At 56.0% G+C, this 17265-nt stretch overlaps 1 protein-coding gene across 1 annotated transcript in view; it reads right to left on the bottom strand.

Annotated features, from left to right (window-relative positions):
• Positions 1-17265, bottom strand: part of LOC144486894 (uncharacterized) — a 70036-nt gene that overhangs the window by 9378 nt on the left and 43393 nt on the right. Inside the window, exons 14-16 of the mRNA XM_078204925.1 lie at positions 14799-14888; positions 6713-6808; positions 3243-3332 (exon numbers count right to left, since the gene is read on the bottom strand). Coding sequence (XP_078061051.1) covers positions 3243-3332; positions 6713-6808; positions 14799-14888 — 276 coding nt within the window. The remainder of the gene's footprint in view (positions 1-3242; positions 3333-6712; positions 6809-14798; positions 14889-17265) is intronic.

Genomic DNA, 17265 nt, shown 5'->3' with positions numbered 1-17265 from the left:
ACTCCCCTCCCTCCCTCAATCCCACTCCCCTCGCTCCCTCAATCCCACTCCCCTCGCTCCCTCAATCCCACTGCCCTCGCTCCCTCAATCCCACTCCCCTCGCTCCCTCAATCCCACTCCCCTCGCTCCCTCAATCCCACTCCCCACGCTCCCTCAATCCCACTCCCCTCACTCCCTCAATCCCACTGCCCTCGCTCCCTCAATCCCACTCCCCTCACTCCCTCAATCCCACTGCCCTCGCTCCCTCAATCCCACTGCCCTCGCTCCCTCAATCCCACTCCCCTCACTCCCTCAATCCCACTCCCCTCGCTCCCTCAATCCCACTCCGCTCGCTCCCTCAATCCCACTCCCCTCGCTCCCTCAATCCCACTGCCCTCACTCCCTCAATCCCACTCCCCTCGCTCCCTCAATCCCACTGCCCTCACTCCCTCAATCCCACTGCCCTCACTCCCTCAATCCCACTGCCCTCGCTCCCTCAATCCCACTCCCCTCACTCCCTCAATCCCACTGCCCTCGCTCCCTCAATCCCACTCCCCTCGCTCCCTCAATCCCACTGCCCTCACTCCCTCAATCCCACTCCCCTCACTACCTCAATCCCACTGCCCTCGCTCCCTCAATCCCACTCCCCTCGCTCCCTCAATCCCACTGCCCTCACTCCCTCAATCCCACTGCCCTCACTCCCTCAATCCCACTGCCCTCACTCCCTCAATCCCACTGCCCTCACTCCCTCAATCCCACTCCCCTCACTCCCTCAATCCCACTGCCCTCGCTCCCTCAATCCCACTCCCCTCACTCCCTCAATCCCACTGCCCTCGCTCCCTCAATCCCACTGCCCTCACTCCCTCAATCCCACTGCCGTCACTCCCTCAATCCCACTCTCCTCGCTCCCTCAATCCCACTCCCCTCACTCCCTCAATCCCACTGCCCTCGCTCCCTCAATCCCACTCCCCTCACTCCCTCAATCCCACTGCCCTCGCTCCCTCAATCCCACTCCCCTCCCTCCCTCAATCCCACTCCCCTCGCTCCCTCAATCCCACTCCCCTCGCTCCCTCAATCCCACTGCCCTCGCTCCCTCAATCCCACTCCCCTCCCTCCCTCAATCCCACTCCCCTCACTCCCTCAATCCCACTCCCCTCACTCCCTCAATCCCACTGCCCTCACTCCCTCAATCCCACTCCCCTCACTCCCTCAATCCCACTGCCCTCACTCCCTCAATCCCACTCCCCTCACTCCCTCAATCCCACTGCCCTCACTCCCTCAATCCCACTCCCCTCACTCACTCCATCCCACTCCCCTCGCTCACTCAATCCCACTCCCCTCATTCACTGCATCCCAATCCCCTCACTCACTCCATCCCACTCCCCTCACTCACTCCATCCCACTCCCTCACTCACTCCATCCCACTCCCCTCACTCACTCCTTCCCACTCCCCTCACTCACTCCATCCCACTCCCTCACTCACTCCATCCCACTCCCTCACTCACTCCATCCCACTCCCCTCACTCACTCCATCCCACTCCCTCACTCACTCCATCCCACTCCCCTCACTCACTCCATCCCACTCCCCTCACTCACTCCATCACACGGCCCTCACTCACTACATCCTACTCCCCTCAATCACTCAATCCCACTCCCCTCACTCACTCCATCCCACTCAGTACATCACACTCCGCTCACTCACGCGATCCCACTCCCCTCACTCACTACATCCCACTCCCCTCAATCACTACATCCCACTCCCCTCAATCACTACATCCCACTCCCCTCAATCACTACATCCCACTCCCCTCACTCACTACATCCCACTCCCCTCACTCACTACATCCCACTCCCCTCACTCACTACATCCCACCCCTCTCACTCACGACATCCCCCTCCTCTCACTCACTCCATCCCATTCCCCTCAATCACTCAATCCCACTCCCCCCACTCAGTACGTCACACTCCCCTCACTTACTCCATCCCACTCCTCTCACTCACTCCATCCCACTCCCCTCACTCACTACATCCCACTCCCCTCACTCACTCCATCCCACTCCCCTCACTCACCCCATCCCACTCCGCTCACTCACTCCATCCCACTCCCCTCACTCACTACATCCCACTCCCCTCACTCACTCCATCCCACTCCCCTCACTCACTACATCCCACTCCCCTCACTCACTCCATCCCACTCCCCCCACTCACTACATCCCTCTCCCCTCACTCACTACATCGCACTCCTCTCACTCACGACATCCCACTCCCCTCACTCACTACATCCCACTCCCCTCACTCACTCCATCCCACTCCCCTGACTCGTTCCATCCCACTCCCCTCACTCACTCCATCCCACTCCCCTCACTCACTCCATCCCACTCCCCTCACTCACTCCATCCCACTCCCCTCACTCACTCCATGCCACTCCCCTCAGTCACTCCATCCCACTCCCCTCACTCACTCCATCCCACTCCCCTGACTCGTTCCATCCCTCTCCCCTCTCTCACTGCATCCCACTCCCCTCACTCACTCCATCCCACTCCTCTCACTAACTCCATCCCACTCCCCTCACTCACTCCATCCCACTCTCCTCACTCACTCCATTCCACTCCCCTCAATCACTACATCCCACTCCCTTCACTCACTCCATCCCACTCCCCTCACTCACTCCATCCCACTCCCCTCAATCACTCCATCCCACGCCCTCACTCACTACATCCCACTCCCCTCACTCACGACATCCCACTCCCCTCACTCACTACATCCCACTCCCCTCACTCACTCCATCCCACTCCCCTCAATCCCACTGCCCTCAATCTCTCCATCCCACTCCCCTCAATCCCACTGCCCTCAATCACTCCATCCCACTCCCCTCAATCACTCCATCCCACTCCCCTCACTCACGACATCCCACTCCCCTCACTGACTACACCCCATTCCCCTCACTCACGCCATCCCACTCCGCTCACTCACTACATCCCACTCCCCTCATTCACTACATCCCTCTCCACTCACTCACTCAAACCCTCTCCCCTCACAATCCACTCCCCTCACTCACTCCATCCCACTCCCCTCACTCACTCCATCCCACTCCCCTCACTCACTCAATCCCTGTCTCCTCACTCACTCAATCCCTCTCTCCTCACTCACTCCCTCCGTCTCTATCTGGAATGTGCTCCGATGCTGTCCCAGGAAATGATTTTCCGACTGTCTGGGGGGTTGGGATGAGGATTCCAGTGGGAATGTTCCCGGAATTCAGTTACCTGAGGTTGGAGATCCGGCTGGGACAGAGGATGACTGCTGGCTGGATTCGCCAGTCGACTGGTCCCCGTGTGTGGGAGGTGTGGGTGTCCCTGAATCCACAAAGGGTTAAAGAACCTGGTGTCAGTGAATATTGGGGACTAACGGGACAGAGCCTCACACTGCTGTTACTCTCTGAACAATATCACACCGTAATCTTTCCAAAAGGTTCATGTTCCAAACCCACCAGATTGTCGCAATCAACCCCCTAAAACCAGACGCAATAGGAACAGGAGTCACCCATTCAGCCCTTCCATCCTGCTAGCCCATTTAATCAGGACATGGCTGATCCAACACTATTTTATATTTGAGTTATTATTATCACATGTATTGGGAGACTGTGAAAAGTATTGTTTCTTGCACGCCGTACAGACAAAGCATACCGTTCATAGAGAAGGAAAGGAGGGGGTGCAGAATGTAGTGTTACAGTCGGAGCTACGGTGTAGAGAAAGATCAACTTAATATTTGATTTGATTTATTATTGTCACATATATTGGGATACAGTGAAAAGTATTGTTTCTACCTCGCGATACAGACAAAGCATACTGTTCATAAAGAAGGAAAGGAGAGAGTGTGGAATGAAGTGTTACGGTCAGAGATAAGGTGTAGAGAAAGATCAGCTGAATGTGAGGTAGGTCTATTCAAAAGTCTGACAGCAGCAGGGAAGAAGCTGTTCTTGAGTCGGTCGGTACGTGACCTCAGACTTTTGTATCTTTTTCCCGAAGGAAGAAGGTGGAAGAGAGAATGTCCGGGGTGCGGGGGGTCCTTTGCCCCGAGGCAGCAAATGGTATGTTGGCCTCCATAGTGAGAGGATTTGAGTATCGGGATAGGGATGTTTTGCTGCAATTGTACAGGGTGTTGGTGAGGCCACACCTGGAGTATTGTGTACAGTTTTGGTCTCCGTATCTGAGGAAGGATGTTCTTGTACAAAGATGTCGAGTGTTGGTAGGAGAGATACTCAATACAATTATTGGTACCGGGGAGGCAGTGCTTGGTAGACTAACGGGACTGAAGGTGGACAAGTCCCCAGGCCCGGATGGAATGCATCCCAGGGTACTGAAAGAAATGTCAGAGGTAATAGCGGATGTGTTAGTGGTTATTCATCAAAATTCACTGGATTCTGGGGTAGTGCCGGCGGATTGGAAAAGGGCTAATGTTACGCCGCTGTTTAAAAAAGGAAATAGACAAAAGGCGGGTAACTACAGGCCGGTTAGCTTAACGTCTGTAGTTGGGAAAATGCTGGAATCCATCATTAAAGAAGAAATAGCAGGCCATCTGGATAAGAATGGTTCGATCAAGCAGACGCAGCATGGATTCATGGGGGGAAAGTCGAGCCTGACGAATTTGTTCGATTTTTATGAAGATGTGACCAGTGCGGTTGATCGAGGGGAACCGGTGGATGCGGTGTTTTTGGATTTCCAAAAGGCGTTTGATAAGGTGCCTCACAAAAGGTTGCTGAAGAAGATTGGGTCACACGGAGTTGGGAGTAAGGTGTTAGCGTGGATTGGGGATTGGCTATCCGACAGGAAGCAGAGAGTCGGAATAAATGGGTGCTTTTCTGGTTGGCAGATGGTGACTAGTGGCGTGCCGCAGGGATCGGTACTGGGGCCTCAACTATTTACCATTTATATAGGCGATCTGGAGGAGGGGACTGAGTGTAGGGTAACAAAGATTGCTGACGACACGAAGATAAGTGGAAAAGTGAATCGTGTGGAGGGCGTAGAAGGTCTGCAGAGAGATTTGGACAGGCTGAGTGAGTGGGCGAGGATCTGGCAGGTGGAGTATAACGTTGGCAAATGCGAGGTTATTCACTTTGGAAGAAATAATAGCAAATTGGATTAGTATCTAAATGGAAAGAAATTACAACATGCTGCTGTGCAGAGGGACCTGGGGGTCCTTGTGCATGAGTCGCAAAAACTCAGTCTGCAGGTGCAGCAGGTGATCAAGAAGGCGAATGGGATGTTGGCCTATATCGCAAGGGGGATAGAATATAAAAGCAGAGGTGTCTTGCTGCATCTGTACAGGGCATTGGTGAGGCCGCAGCTGGAATAGTGTGTGCAGTATTGGTCCCCTTATTTGCGGACGGATATATTGGCCTTGGAGGGAGTGCAGAGAAGGTTCACCAGGTTGATACCAGAGATGAGGGGTGTAGATTATGAGAAGAGACTGAGCAGATTGGGTTTGTATTCGTTGGAGTTTAGAAGGCTGAGGGGTGATCTTATCGAGGCATATAACATAATGAAGGGGCTGGATAGGGTAGAGGTGGAGAGATTCTTTCCACTCAGAAAGGAAACCAGAACTAGAGGGCACAGCCTCAAAATAAAGGGGGGTCAGTTTAGGACAGAGTTGAGGAGGAACATCTTCTCTCAGAGGGTGGTGAATCTCTGGAATTCTCTGCCCACTGAAGTGGTGGAGGCTACCTCGTTGAATATGTTTAAATCACGGATAGATGGATTCCTGATCGGTAAGGGAATTAGGGGTTATAGGGATCAGGCGGGTAAGTGGTACTGATCCACTTCAGATCAGCCATGATCTTATTGAATGGCGGGGCAGGCTCGAGGGGCGAGATGGCCTACTCCTGCTCCTATTTCTTATGTTCTTATGTTCGAGAGGGAGCGCAGCGAAGGTTTCCCAGGCTGATTCCTGGGATGGCAGGTCTGTCATATGAGGAGAGACTAAGTCGGTTAGGATTGTATTCACTGGAGTTCAGAAGAGTGAGAGGGGATCTCATAGAAACTTATAAAATTCTAACAGGATTAGACAGGGTAGATTCAGAAAGAATGTTCCCGATGGTGGGGGGAGTCCAGAACTGGGGAGTCATAGTTTGAGGATAAGGGGGAAACCTTTGAGGACTGAGATGAGGAGAAATGTCTTCACCCAGAGGGTGGTGAATGTGTGGAATTCACTCCCACAGAAAGCAGTTGAGGCCAAAACGTTGTGTGATTTTGAGTGGATATTAGATATCGCTCTTGGGGCTAAAGGGATGGAGGGATATGGGGCGGGGGGGGGAGAAAGGGGGGTGAGGGATCAGGATATTGAATCTGATGATCAGCCATGATCATAATGAATGGCGGAGCAGGCTGGAAGGGCCGAATGGCCCCCTCCTGCTTCTAGTTTCTGTGTTTCACTGTTTCTCTGAGCTTCTGACCCTGTGTGCCAGCATCCTGGCTCTCAGAGACGATGACCCTCCCTCCCTCCCCTTCCCCCCGCCCCCCCAAGTCCCGCTCTGTCCCACAGCTTTCTGCAGCCTCTCTCCATTTAAACAATGATTCCCCGTCTCATTCTCCCTTCCAAACGGAACAATCTCACAATTTCCCAGGTGCAATTCCATTTCCCAATCCCCTCGGTCGCTACTCCCGCTCACGCCAGTCGGGTATTCCGGCTGGATATCTGGGGAATGCCGAATCCGGTTAAACTAGCGGCAGATTGATACCTGAGTTTGGAGATTCTGTCGGGATTCGGGAACCCGAGTCAGTGGATTCCGGCTGGGATTTATCATCGGCTCCCAGATTTGGAGCTGTCCCTGGATCTGTGACAAGGGAGGAGATATGGGAGATCACAGAGCAGGAATCATCTCAATCCTTCATCTGTTTGTATCGGAAATTCAGACCAATTTACACTTCCCAATTTATTCCACCCGGAATCAGTCAGTGCCCAGAAACTGTGTCACAACGAGACATTAAATCACACTGCACTCTGCACGCAGCACACTAACTCCTGTGACTGCATCCCACTGCCCTCACTCCCTCAATCCCACTGCCCTCACTCCCTCAATCCCACTACCCTCACTCCCTCAATCCCACTGCCCTCGCTCCCTCAATCCCACTGCCCTCGCTCCCTCAATCCCACTCCCCTCGCTCCCTCAATCCCACTGCCCTCGCTCCCTCAATCCCACTCCCCTCGCTCCCTCAATCCCACTGCCCTCACTTCCTCAATCCCACTCCCCTCACTCCCTCAATCCCACTCCCCTCGCTCCCTCAATCCCACTGCCCTCGCTCCCTCAATCCCACTCCCCTCGCTCCCTCAATCCCACTCCCCTCGCTCCCTCAATCCCACTGCCCTCGCTCCCTCAATCCCACTCCCCTCACTCCCTCAATCCCACTCCCCTCGCTCCCTCAATCCCACTGCCCTCGCTCCCTCAATCCCACTGCCCTCGCTCCCTCAATCCCACTCCCCTCACTCCCTCAATCCCACTGCCCTCGCTGCCTCAATCCCACTGCCCTCACTCCCTCAATCCCACTGCCCTCACTCCCTCAATCCCACTGCCCTCACTCCCTCAATCCCACACCCCTCACTCCCTCAATCCCACTGCCCTCACTCCCTCAATCCCACTGCCCTCACTCCCTCAATCCCACTGCCCTCACTCCCTCAATCCCACTGCCCTCACTCCTCAATCCCACTGCCCTGACTCCCTCAATCCCACTGCCCTCACCCCTCAATCCCACTGCCCTCACTCCCTCAATCCCACTCCCCTCGCTCCCTCAATCCCACTGCCCTCACTCCCTCAATCCCACTCCCCTCGCTCCCTCAATCCCACTGCCCTCACTCCCTCAATCCCACTGCCCTCACTCCCTCAATCCCACTCCCCTCACACCCTCAATCCCACTGCCCTCACTCCCTCAATCCCACTGCCCTCACTCCCTCAATCCCACTCCCCTCGCTCCCTCAATCCCACTCCCCTCACTCCCTCAATCCCACTGCCCTCGCTCCCTCAATCCCACTCCCCTCACTCCCTCAATCCCACTGCCCTCGCTCCCTCAATCCCACTGCCCTCGCTCCCTCAATCCCACTGCCCTCGCTCCCTCAATCCCACTCCCCTCACTCCCTCCATCCCACTGCCCTCACTCCCTCAATCCCACTCCCCTCACTCCCTCAATCCCACTGCCCTCACTCCCTCAATCCCACTGCCCTCACTCCCTCAATCCCACTCCCCTCACACCCTCAATCCCACTGCCCTCACTCCCTCAATCCCACTGCCCTCGCTCCCTCAATCCCACTCCCCTCACTCCCTCAATCCCACTGCCCTCGCTCCCTCAATCCCACTCCCCTCACTCCCTCAATCCCACTCCGCTCACTCCCTCAATCCCACTCCCCTCACTCCCTCAATCCCACTCCCCTCGCTCCCTCAATCCCACTGCCCTCACTCCCTCAATCCCACTCCCCTCACTCCCTCAATCCCACTCCCCTCACTCCCTCAATCCCACTCCCCTCGCTCCCTCAATCCCACTGCCTTCACTCCCTCAATCCCACTGCCCTCGCTCCCTCAATCCCACTCCCCTCGCTCCCTCAATCCCACTGCCCTCGCTCCCTCAATCGCACTGCCCTCGCTCCCTCAATCCCACTCCGCTCACTCCCTCAATCCCACTGCCCTCGCTCCCTCAATCCCACTCCGCTCACTCCCTCAATCCCACTCCCCTCACTCCCTCAATCCCACTCCGCTCACTCCCTCAATCCCACTCCCCCAATCCCACTCCCCTCGCTCCCTCAATCCCACTGCCCTCACTCCCTCAGTCCCACTCCCCTCACTCCCTCAATCCCACTCCCCTCACTCCCTCAATCCCACTGCCCTCGCTCCCTCAATCCCACTCCCCTCACTCCCTCAATCCCACTCCCCTCGCTCCCTCAATCCCACTGCCCTCACTCCCTCAGTCCCACTCCCCTCACTCCCTCAATCCCACTCCCCTCACTCCCTCAATCCCACTGCCCTCACTCCCTCAATCCCACTCCCCTCACTCCCTCAATCCCACTCCCCTCGCTCCCTCAATCCCACTGCCCTCACTCCCTCAATCCCACTCCCCTCGCTCCCTCAATCCCACTCCCCTCGCTCCCTCAATCCCACTGCCCTCACTCCCTCAATCCCACTGCCCTCACTCCCTCAATCCCACTCCCCTCGCTCCCTCAATCCCACTGCCCTCACTCCCTCAATCCCACTCCCCTCGCTCCCTCAATCCCACTCCCCTCGCTCCCTCAATCCCACTGCCCTCACTCCCTCAATTCCACTCCCCTCACTCCCTCAATCCCACTCCCCTCGCTCCCTCAATCCCACTGCCCTCACTCACTCAATCCCACTCCCCTCGCTCCCTCAATCCCACTGCCCTCACTCCCTCAATCCCACTCCCCTCACTCCCTCAATCCCACTCCCCTCGCTCCCTCAATCCCACTCCCCTCGCTCCCTCAATCCCACTGCCCTCACTCCCTCAATCCCACTGCCCTCACTCCCTCAATCCCACTGCCCTCACTCCCTCAATCCCACTGCCCTCACTCCCTCAATCCCACTGCCCTCGCTCCCTCAATCCCACTGCCCTCGCTCCCTCAATCCCACTCCCCTCGCTCCCTCAATCCCACTGCCCTCACTCCCTCAATCCCACTGCCCTCGCTCCCTCAATCCCACTGCCCTCGCTCCCTCAATCCCACTCCCCTCGCTCCCTCAATCCCACTGCCCTCACTCCCTCAATCCCACTCACTCCCTCAATCCCACTCCCCTCGTTCCCTCAATCCCACTCCCCTCGTTCCCTCAATCCCACTGCCCTCGCTCCCTCAATCCCACTGCCTTCACTCCCTCAATCCCACTGCCCTCGCCCCCTCAATCCCACTGCCCTCACTCCCTCAATCCCACTGCCCTCACTCCCTCAATCCCACTCCCCTCGCTACCTCAATCCCACTCCCCTCGCTCCCTCAATCCCACTCCCCTCGCTCCCTCAATCCCACTCCCCTCGCTTCCTCAATCCCACTCCCCTCACTCCCTCAATCCCACTCACTCCCTCAATCCCACTCCCCTCGTTCCCTCAATCCCACTCCGCTCGTTCCCTCAATCCCACTGCCCTCGCTCCCTCAATCCCACTACCCTCACTCCCTCAATCCCACTGCCCTCACTCCCTCAATCCCACTCCCCTCACTCCCTCAATCCCACTGCCCTCACTCCCTCAATCCCACTGCCCTCACTCCCTCAATCCCACTGCCCTCGCTCCCTCAATCCCACTGCCCTCGCTCCCTCAATCCCACTCCCCACTCCCTCAATCCCACTGCCCTCACTCCCTCAATCCCACTGCCCTCACTCCCTCAATCCCACTGCCCTCACTCCCTCAATCCCACTCCCCTCACTCCCTCAATCCCACTGCCCTCACTCCCTCAATCCCACTGCCCTCACTCCCTCAATCCCACTCCCCTCACTCCCTCAATCCCACTCCCCTCACTCCCTCAATCCCACTGCCCTCACTCCCTCAATCCCACTCCCCTCACTCCCTCAATCCCACTCCGCTCGCTCCCTCAATCCCACTGCCCTCGCTCCCTCAATCCCACTGCCCTCGCTCCCTCAATCCCACTGCCCTCGCTCCCTCAATCCCACTCCCCTCACTCCCTCAATCCCACTCCCCTCGCTCCCTCAATCCCACTCCCCTCGCTTCCTCAATCCCACTCCCCTCGCTTCAATCCCACTCTACTCGCTCCCTCAATCCCGCTGCCCTCGCTCCCTCAATCCCACTCGCCTCGCTCCCTCACTCCCACTGCCCTCGCTCCCTCAATCCCACTGCCCTCGCTCCCTCAATCCCACTCGCCTCGCTCCCTCAATCCCACTCCCCTCACTCACTCTATCCCACTGCGCTCGCTCCCTCAATCCCACTCCCCTCACTCCGTCCATCCCACTCCCCTCACTCAATCCATCCCACTCCCTCACTTTTTGAATCCCACTCCCCTCACTCACTCCATCCCACTCCCCTCACTCACTCCATCCCACTCCCCTCACTCACTCCTTCCCACTCCCCTCACTCACTCCATCCTACTCCCCTCACTCACTCCATCCCACTCCCCCACTCACTCCATCACACGGCCCTCACTCACTCCATCCCACTCCCCTCAATCACTCAATCCCACTCCCCTCACTCACTCCATCCCACTCACTCCATCCCACTCCGCTCACTCACTCGATCCCACTCCCCTCACTCACTACATCCCACTCCCCTCAATCACTACATCCCACTCCCCTCAATCACTACATCCCACTCCCCTCAATCACTACATCCCACTCCCCTCAATCACTACATCCCACTCCCCTCACTCACAAATCCCACTCCCCTCACTCACTACATCCCACTCCCCTCACTCACTCCATCCCATTCCCCTCAATCACTCAATCCCACTCCCCCCACTCAGTACGTCACACTCCCCTCACTTACTCCATCCCACTCCTCTCACTCACTCCATCCCACTCCTCTCACTCGCTCCATCCCACTCCCCTCACTCACTCCATCCCACTCCTCTCACTCACTCCATCCCACTCCCCTCACTCACTCCATCCCACTCCCCTCACTCACTACATCCCACTCCCCTCACTCACTCCATCCCATTCCTCTCACTCACTACATCCCTCTCCCCTCACTCACTACATCGCACTCCTCTCACTCACGACATCCCACTCCCCTCACTCACTCCATCCCACTCCCCTGACTCGTTCCATCCCACTCCCCTCAGTCACTACATCCCACTCCCCTCACTCACTCCATCCCACTCCCCTCACTCACTCCATCCCACTCCCCTCACTCACTCCATCCCACTCCCCTCACTCACTCCATCCCACTCCCCTCACTCACTCCATCCCACTCCCCTCACTCACTCCATCCCACTCCCCTCACCCACTCCATCCCACTCCCCTCACTCACTCCATCCCACTCCCCTGACTCGTTCCATCCCTCTCCCCTCTCACTGCATCCCACTCCCCTCACTCACTCCATCCCACTCCTCTCACTAACTCCATCCCACTCCCCTCACTCACTCCATCCCACACCCCTCACTCGTTCCATCCCACTCTCCTCACTCACTCCATTCCACTCCCCTCAATCACTGCATCCCACTCCCCTCACTCACTCCATCCCACTCCCCTCACTCACTCCATTCCACTCCCCTCAATCACTACATCCCACTCCCCTCACTCACTCCATCCCACTCCCCTCACTCACTCCATCCTACTCCCCTCAATCACTCCATCCCACGCCCTCACTCACTACATCCCACTCCCCTCACTCACTACATCCCACTCCCCTCACTCACTCCACTCCCCTCACTCACTCAATCCCACTCCCCTCAATCCCACTGCCCTCAATCACTCCATCCCACTCCCCTCAATCACTACATCCCACTCCCCTCACTCACGACATCCCACTCCCCTCACTGACTACACCCCATTCCCCTCACTCACACCATCCCACTCCCCTCACTCACTGCATCCCACTCCCCTCACTCACTGCATCCCACTCCCCTCACTCACTGCATCCCACTCCCCTCACTCGCTCCATCCCACTCCCCTCACTCACTACATCCCACTCCCCTCACTCACTACATCCCACTCCCCTCACTCACTCCACTCCCCTCACTCCCTCAATCCCACTCCCCTCACTCCCTCAATCCCACTGCCCTCACTCCCTCAATCCCACTCCCCTCACTCCCTCAATCCCACTCCCCTCACTCCCTCAATCCCACTCCCCTCACTCCCTCAATCCCACTCCCCTCACTCCCTCAATCCCACTCCCCTCGCTCCCTCAATCCCACTGCCCTCGCTCCCTCAATCCCACTCCCCTCGCTCCCTCAATCCCACTCCCCTCACTCCCTCAATCCCACTGCCCTCACTTCCTCAATCCCACTCCCCTCGCTCCCTCAATCCCACTGCCCTCACTCCCTCAATCCCACTCCCCTCGCTCCCTCAATCCCACTGCCCTCACTCCCTCAATCCCACTCCCCTCACTCCCTCAATCCCACTCCCCTCACTCCCTCAATCCCACTCCCCTCGCTCCCTCAATCCCACTCCCCTCACTCCCTCAATCCCACTCCCCTCACTCCCTCAATCCCACTGCCCTCACTCCCTCAATCCCACTGCCCTCACTCCCTCAATCCCACTGCCCTCACTCCCTCAATCCCACTCCCCTCGCTCCCTCAATCCCACTCCCCTCACTCCCTCAATCCCACTCCCCTCACTCCCTCAATCCCACTCCCCTCACTCCCTCAATCCCACTGCCCTCACTCCCTCAATCCCACTCCCCTCGCTCCCTCAATCCCACTGCCCTCACTCCCTCAATCCCACTGCCCTCACTCCCTCAATCCCACTCCCCTCACTCCCTCAATCCCACTGCCCTCACTCCCTCAATCCCACTGCCCTCACTCCCTCAATCCCACTGCCCTCGCTCCCTCAATCCCACTCCCCTCACTCCCTCAATCCCACTGCCCTCGCTCCCTCAATCCCACTGCCCTCACTCCCTCAATCAAACTGCCCTCACTCCCTCAATCCCACTCCCCTCGCTCCCTCAATCCCACTCCCCTCGCTCCCTCAATCCCACTGCCCTCGCTCCCTCAATCCCACTGCCCTCGCTCCCTCAATCCCACTCCCCTCGCTCCCTCAATCACACTCCCCTCGCTCCCTCAATCCCACTGCCCTCGCTCCCTCAATCCCACTCCCCTCGCTCCCTCAATACCACTGCCCTCGCTCTCTCATTCCCACTGCCCTCGCTCCCTCAATCCCACTCCCCTCGCTCCCTCAATACCACTGCCCTCGCTCTCTCAATCCCACTCCCCTCGCTCCCTCAATCCCACTCCCCTCGCTCCCTCAATCCCACTCCCCTCGCTCCCTCAATCCCACTCCCCTCGCTCCCACAATCCCACTCCCCTCGCTCACTCAATCCCACTCCCCTCGCTCCCTCAATCCCACTCCCCTCGCTCACTCAATCCCACTCCCCTCACTCACGACACCACACTCCCCTCACTCACTCCATCCCACTCCCCTCACTCACTCCATCACACGGCCCTCACTCACTACATCCTACTCCCCTCAATCACTCAATCCCACTCCCCTCACTCACTCCATCCCACTCAGTACATCACACTCCGCTCACTCACTCGATCCCACTCCCCTCACTCACTACATCCCACTCCCCTCACTTCCCCCATCCCACTCCGCTCACTCACTCCATCCCACTCCCCTCACTCACTACATCCCACTCCCCTCACTCACTCCATCCCATTCCCCTCACTCACTACATCCCACTCCCCTCACTCACTCCATCCCACTCCCCTCACTCACTCCATCCCACTCCCCCCACTCACTCCATCCCACTCCCCTCACTCACTCCATCCCACTCCCCTGACTCGTTCCATCCCACTCCCCTCACTCACTCCATCCCACTCCCCTCACTCACTCCATCCCACTCCCCTCACTCACTCCATCCCTCTCTCCTCACTCACTCCATCCCACTCCCCTCACTCACTCCATCCCACTCCCCTCACTCACTCCATCCCACTCCCCTCACTCACTCCATCCCTCTCTCCTCACTCACTCCATCCCACTCCCCTCACTCACTCCATCCCACTCCCCTCACTCACTCAATCCCTCTCTCCTCACTCACTCAATCCCTCTCTCCTCACTCACTCCCTCCGTCTCTATCTGGAATGTGCTCCGATGCTGTCCCAGGAAATGATTTTCCGACTGTCGGGGGTTTGGGATGAGGATTCCAGTGGGAATGTTCCCGGAATTCAGTTACCTGAGGTTGGAGATCCGGCTGGGACAGAGGATGACTGCTGGCTGGATTCGCCAGTCGACTGGTCCCCGTGTGTGGGAGGTGTGGGTGTCCCTGAATCCACAAAGGGTTAAAGAACCTGGTGTCAGTGAATATTGGGGGCTAACGGGACAGAGCCTCACACTGCTGATACTCTCTGAACAATATCACACCGTAATCTTTCCAAAAGGTTCATGTTCCAAACCCACCAGATTGTCGCAATCAACCCCCTAAAACCAGACGCAATAGGAACAGGAGTCACCCATTCAGCCCTTCCATCCTGCTATCCCATTTAATCAGGACATGGCTGATCCAACACTATTTTATATTTGAGTTATTATTATCACATGTATTGGGAGACTGTGAAAAGTATTGTTTCTTGCGCACTGTACAGACAAAGCATACCGTTCATAGAGAAGGAAAGGAGGGGGTGCAGAATGTAGTGTTACAGTCGGAGCTACGGTGCAGAGAAAGATCAACTTAATATTTGATTTGATTTATTATTGTCACATATATTGGGATACAGTGAAAAGTATTGTTTCTAGCTTGCGATACAGACAAAGCATACTGTTCATAAAGAAGGAAAGGAGAGAGTGTGGAATGTAGTGTTACGGTCAGAGATAAGGTGTAGAGAAAGATCAGCTTAATGTGAGGTAGGTCTATTCAAAAGTCTGACAGCAGCAGGGAAGAAGCTGTTCTTGAGTCGGTCGGTACGTGACCTCAGACTTTTGTATCTTTTTCCCGAAGGAAGAAGGTGGAAGAGAGAATGTCCGGGGTGCGGGGGGTCCTTTGCCCCGAGGCAGCAAATGGTATGTTGGCCTCCATAGCGAGAGGATTTGAGTATCGGGATAGGGATGTTTTGCTGCAATTGTACAGGGTGTTGGTGAGGCCACACCTGGAGTATTGTGTACAGTTTTGGTCTCCGTATCTGAGGAAGGATGTTCTTGTACAAAGATGTCGAGTGTTGGTAGGAGAGGTACTCAATACAATTATTGTCACCGGGGAGGCAGTGCTTGGTAGACTAACGGGACTGAAGGTGGACAAGTCCCCAGGCCCGGATGGAATGCATCCCAGGGAACTGAAAGAAATGTCAGAGGTAATAGCGGATGTGTTAGTGGTTCTTCATCAAAATTCACTGGATTCTGGGGTAGTGCCAGCGGATTGGAAAACGGCGAATGTTACGCCGCTGTTTAAAAAAGGAAATAGACAAAAGGCGGGTAACTACAGGCCGGTTAGCTTAACGTCTGTAGTTGGGAAAATGCTGGAATCCATCATTAAAGAGGAAATAGCAGGCCATCTGGATAAGAATGGTTCGATCAAGCAGACGCAGCATGGATTCATGAAGGGAAAGTCGTGCTTGACGAACTTGTTGGATTTTTATGAAGATGTGACCAGTGCGGTTGACGGAGGGGAACCAGTGGATGCGGTGTTTTTGGATTTTCAAAAGGCGTTTGATAAGGTGCCTCACAAAAGGTTGCTGAAGAAGATTGGGTCACACGGAGTTGGGGGTAGGGTGTTAGCGTGGATTGGGGATTGGCTATCCGACAGGAAGCAGAGAGTCGGAATAAATGGGTGCTTTTCTGGTTGGCAGATGGTGACTAGTGGCGTGCTGCAGGGATCAGTATACTGGGGCCTCAACTATTTACCATTTATATAGACGATCTGGAGGAGGGGACTGAGTGTAGGGTAACAAAGTTTGCTGATGACACGAAGATAACTTCCTTAAAGTGGATTGGGGACTGGCTATCCGACAGGAAGCAAAGAGTCGGCATAAATTTTTCCGGTTGGAGGAAGGTAACTAGTGGCATGCCGCAGGGATCGGTACTCGGGCCGCAACTATTTACCATTTATATAGATGATCTGGAGGAGGGGACGGAGTGTAGGGTAACGAAGTTTGCAGACGACACAAAGATAAGTGGAAAAGTGAATCGTATGGAGGACGGAGAAGATCTGCAGAGAGATTTGGACAGGCTGAGTGAGTGGGCGAGGATATGGCAAATGGAGTATAACGTTGATAAATGCGAGGTTATACACTTTGGAGGAAATAATAACAAATGGGATTACTATCTCAATGGAAACAAATTAAAACATGCTACCGTGCAAAGGGACCTGGGGGTCCTTGTGCATGAGACGCAAAAGCCCAGTCTGCAGGTACAACAGGTGATCAAGAAGGCAAATGGGATGTTGGCCTATATTGTGAGGGGGATAGAATATAAAAGCAGGGATGTCTTGATGCACCTGTACAGGGCATTGGTGAGGCCGCAGCTGGAATACTGTGTGCAGTATTGGTCCCCTTATATGAGGAAGGATATATTGGCATTGGAGGGAGTGCAGAGAAGGTTCACCAGGTTGATACCGGAGATGAGGGGTTTGGATTATGAGGAGAGGCTGAGGAGATTGGGTTTGTACTCGTTGGAGTTTAGAAGGATGAGGGGGGATCTTATGGAGACTT

Source organism: Mustelus asterias, unplaced genomic scaffold (genome assembly GCF_964213995.1).
Source record: "Mustelus asterias unplaced genomic scaffold, sMusAst1.hap1.1 HAP1_SCAFFOLD_506, whole genome shotgun sequence".
Lineage (NCBI taxonomy): Eukaryota > Metazoa > Chordata > Chondrichthyes > Carcharhiniformes > Triakidae > Mustelus > Mustelus asterias.
The sequence above is the reverse complement of the archived record's forward strand: the minus strand, read 5'-3'. Positions and strand labels throughout refer to the sequence as shown.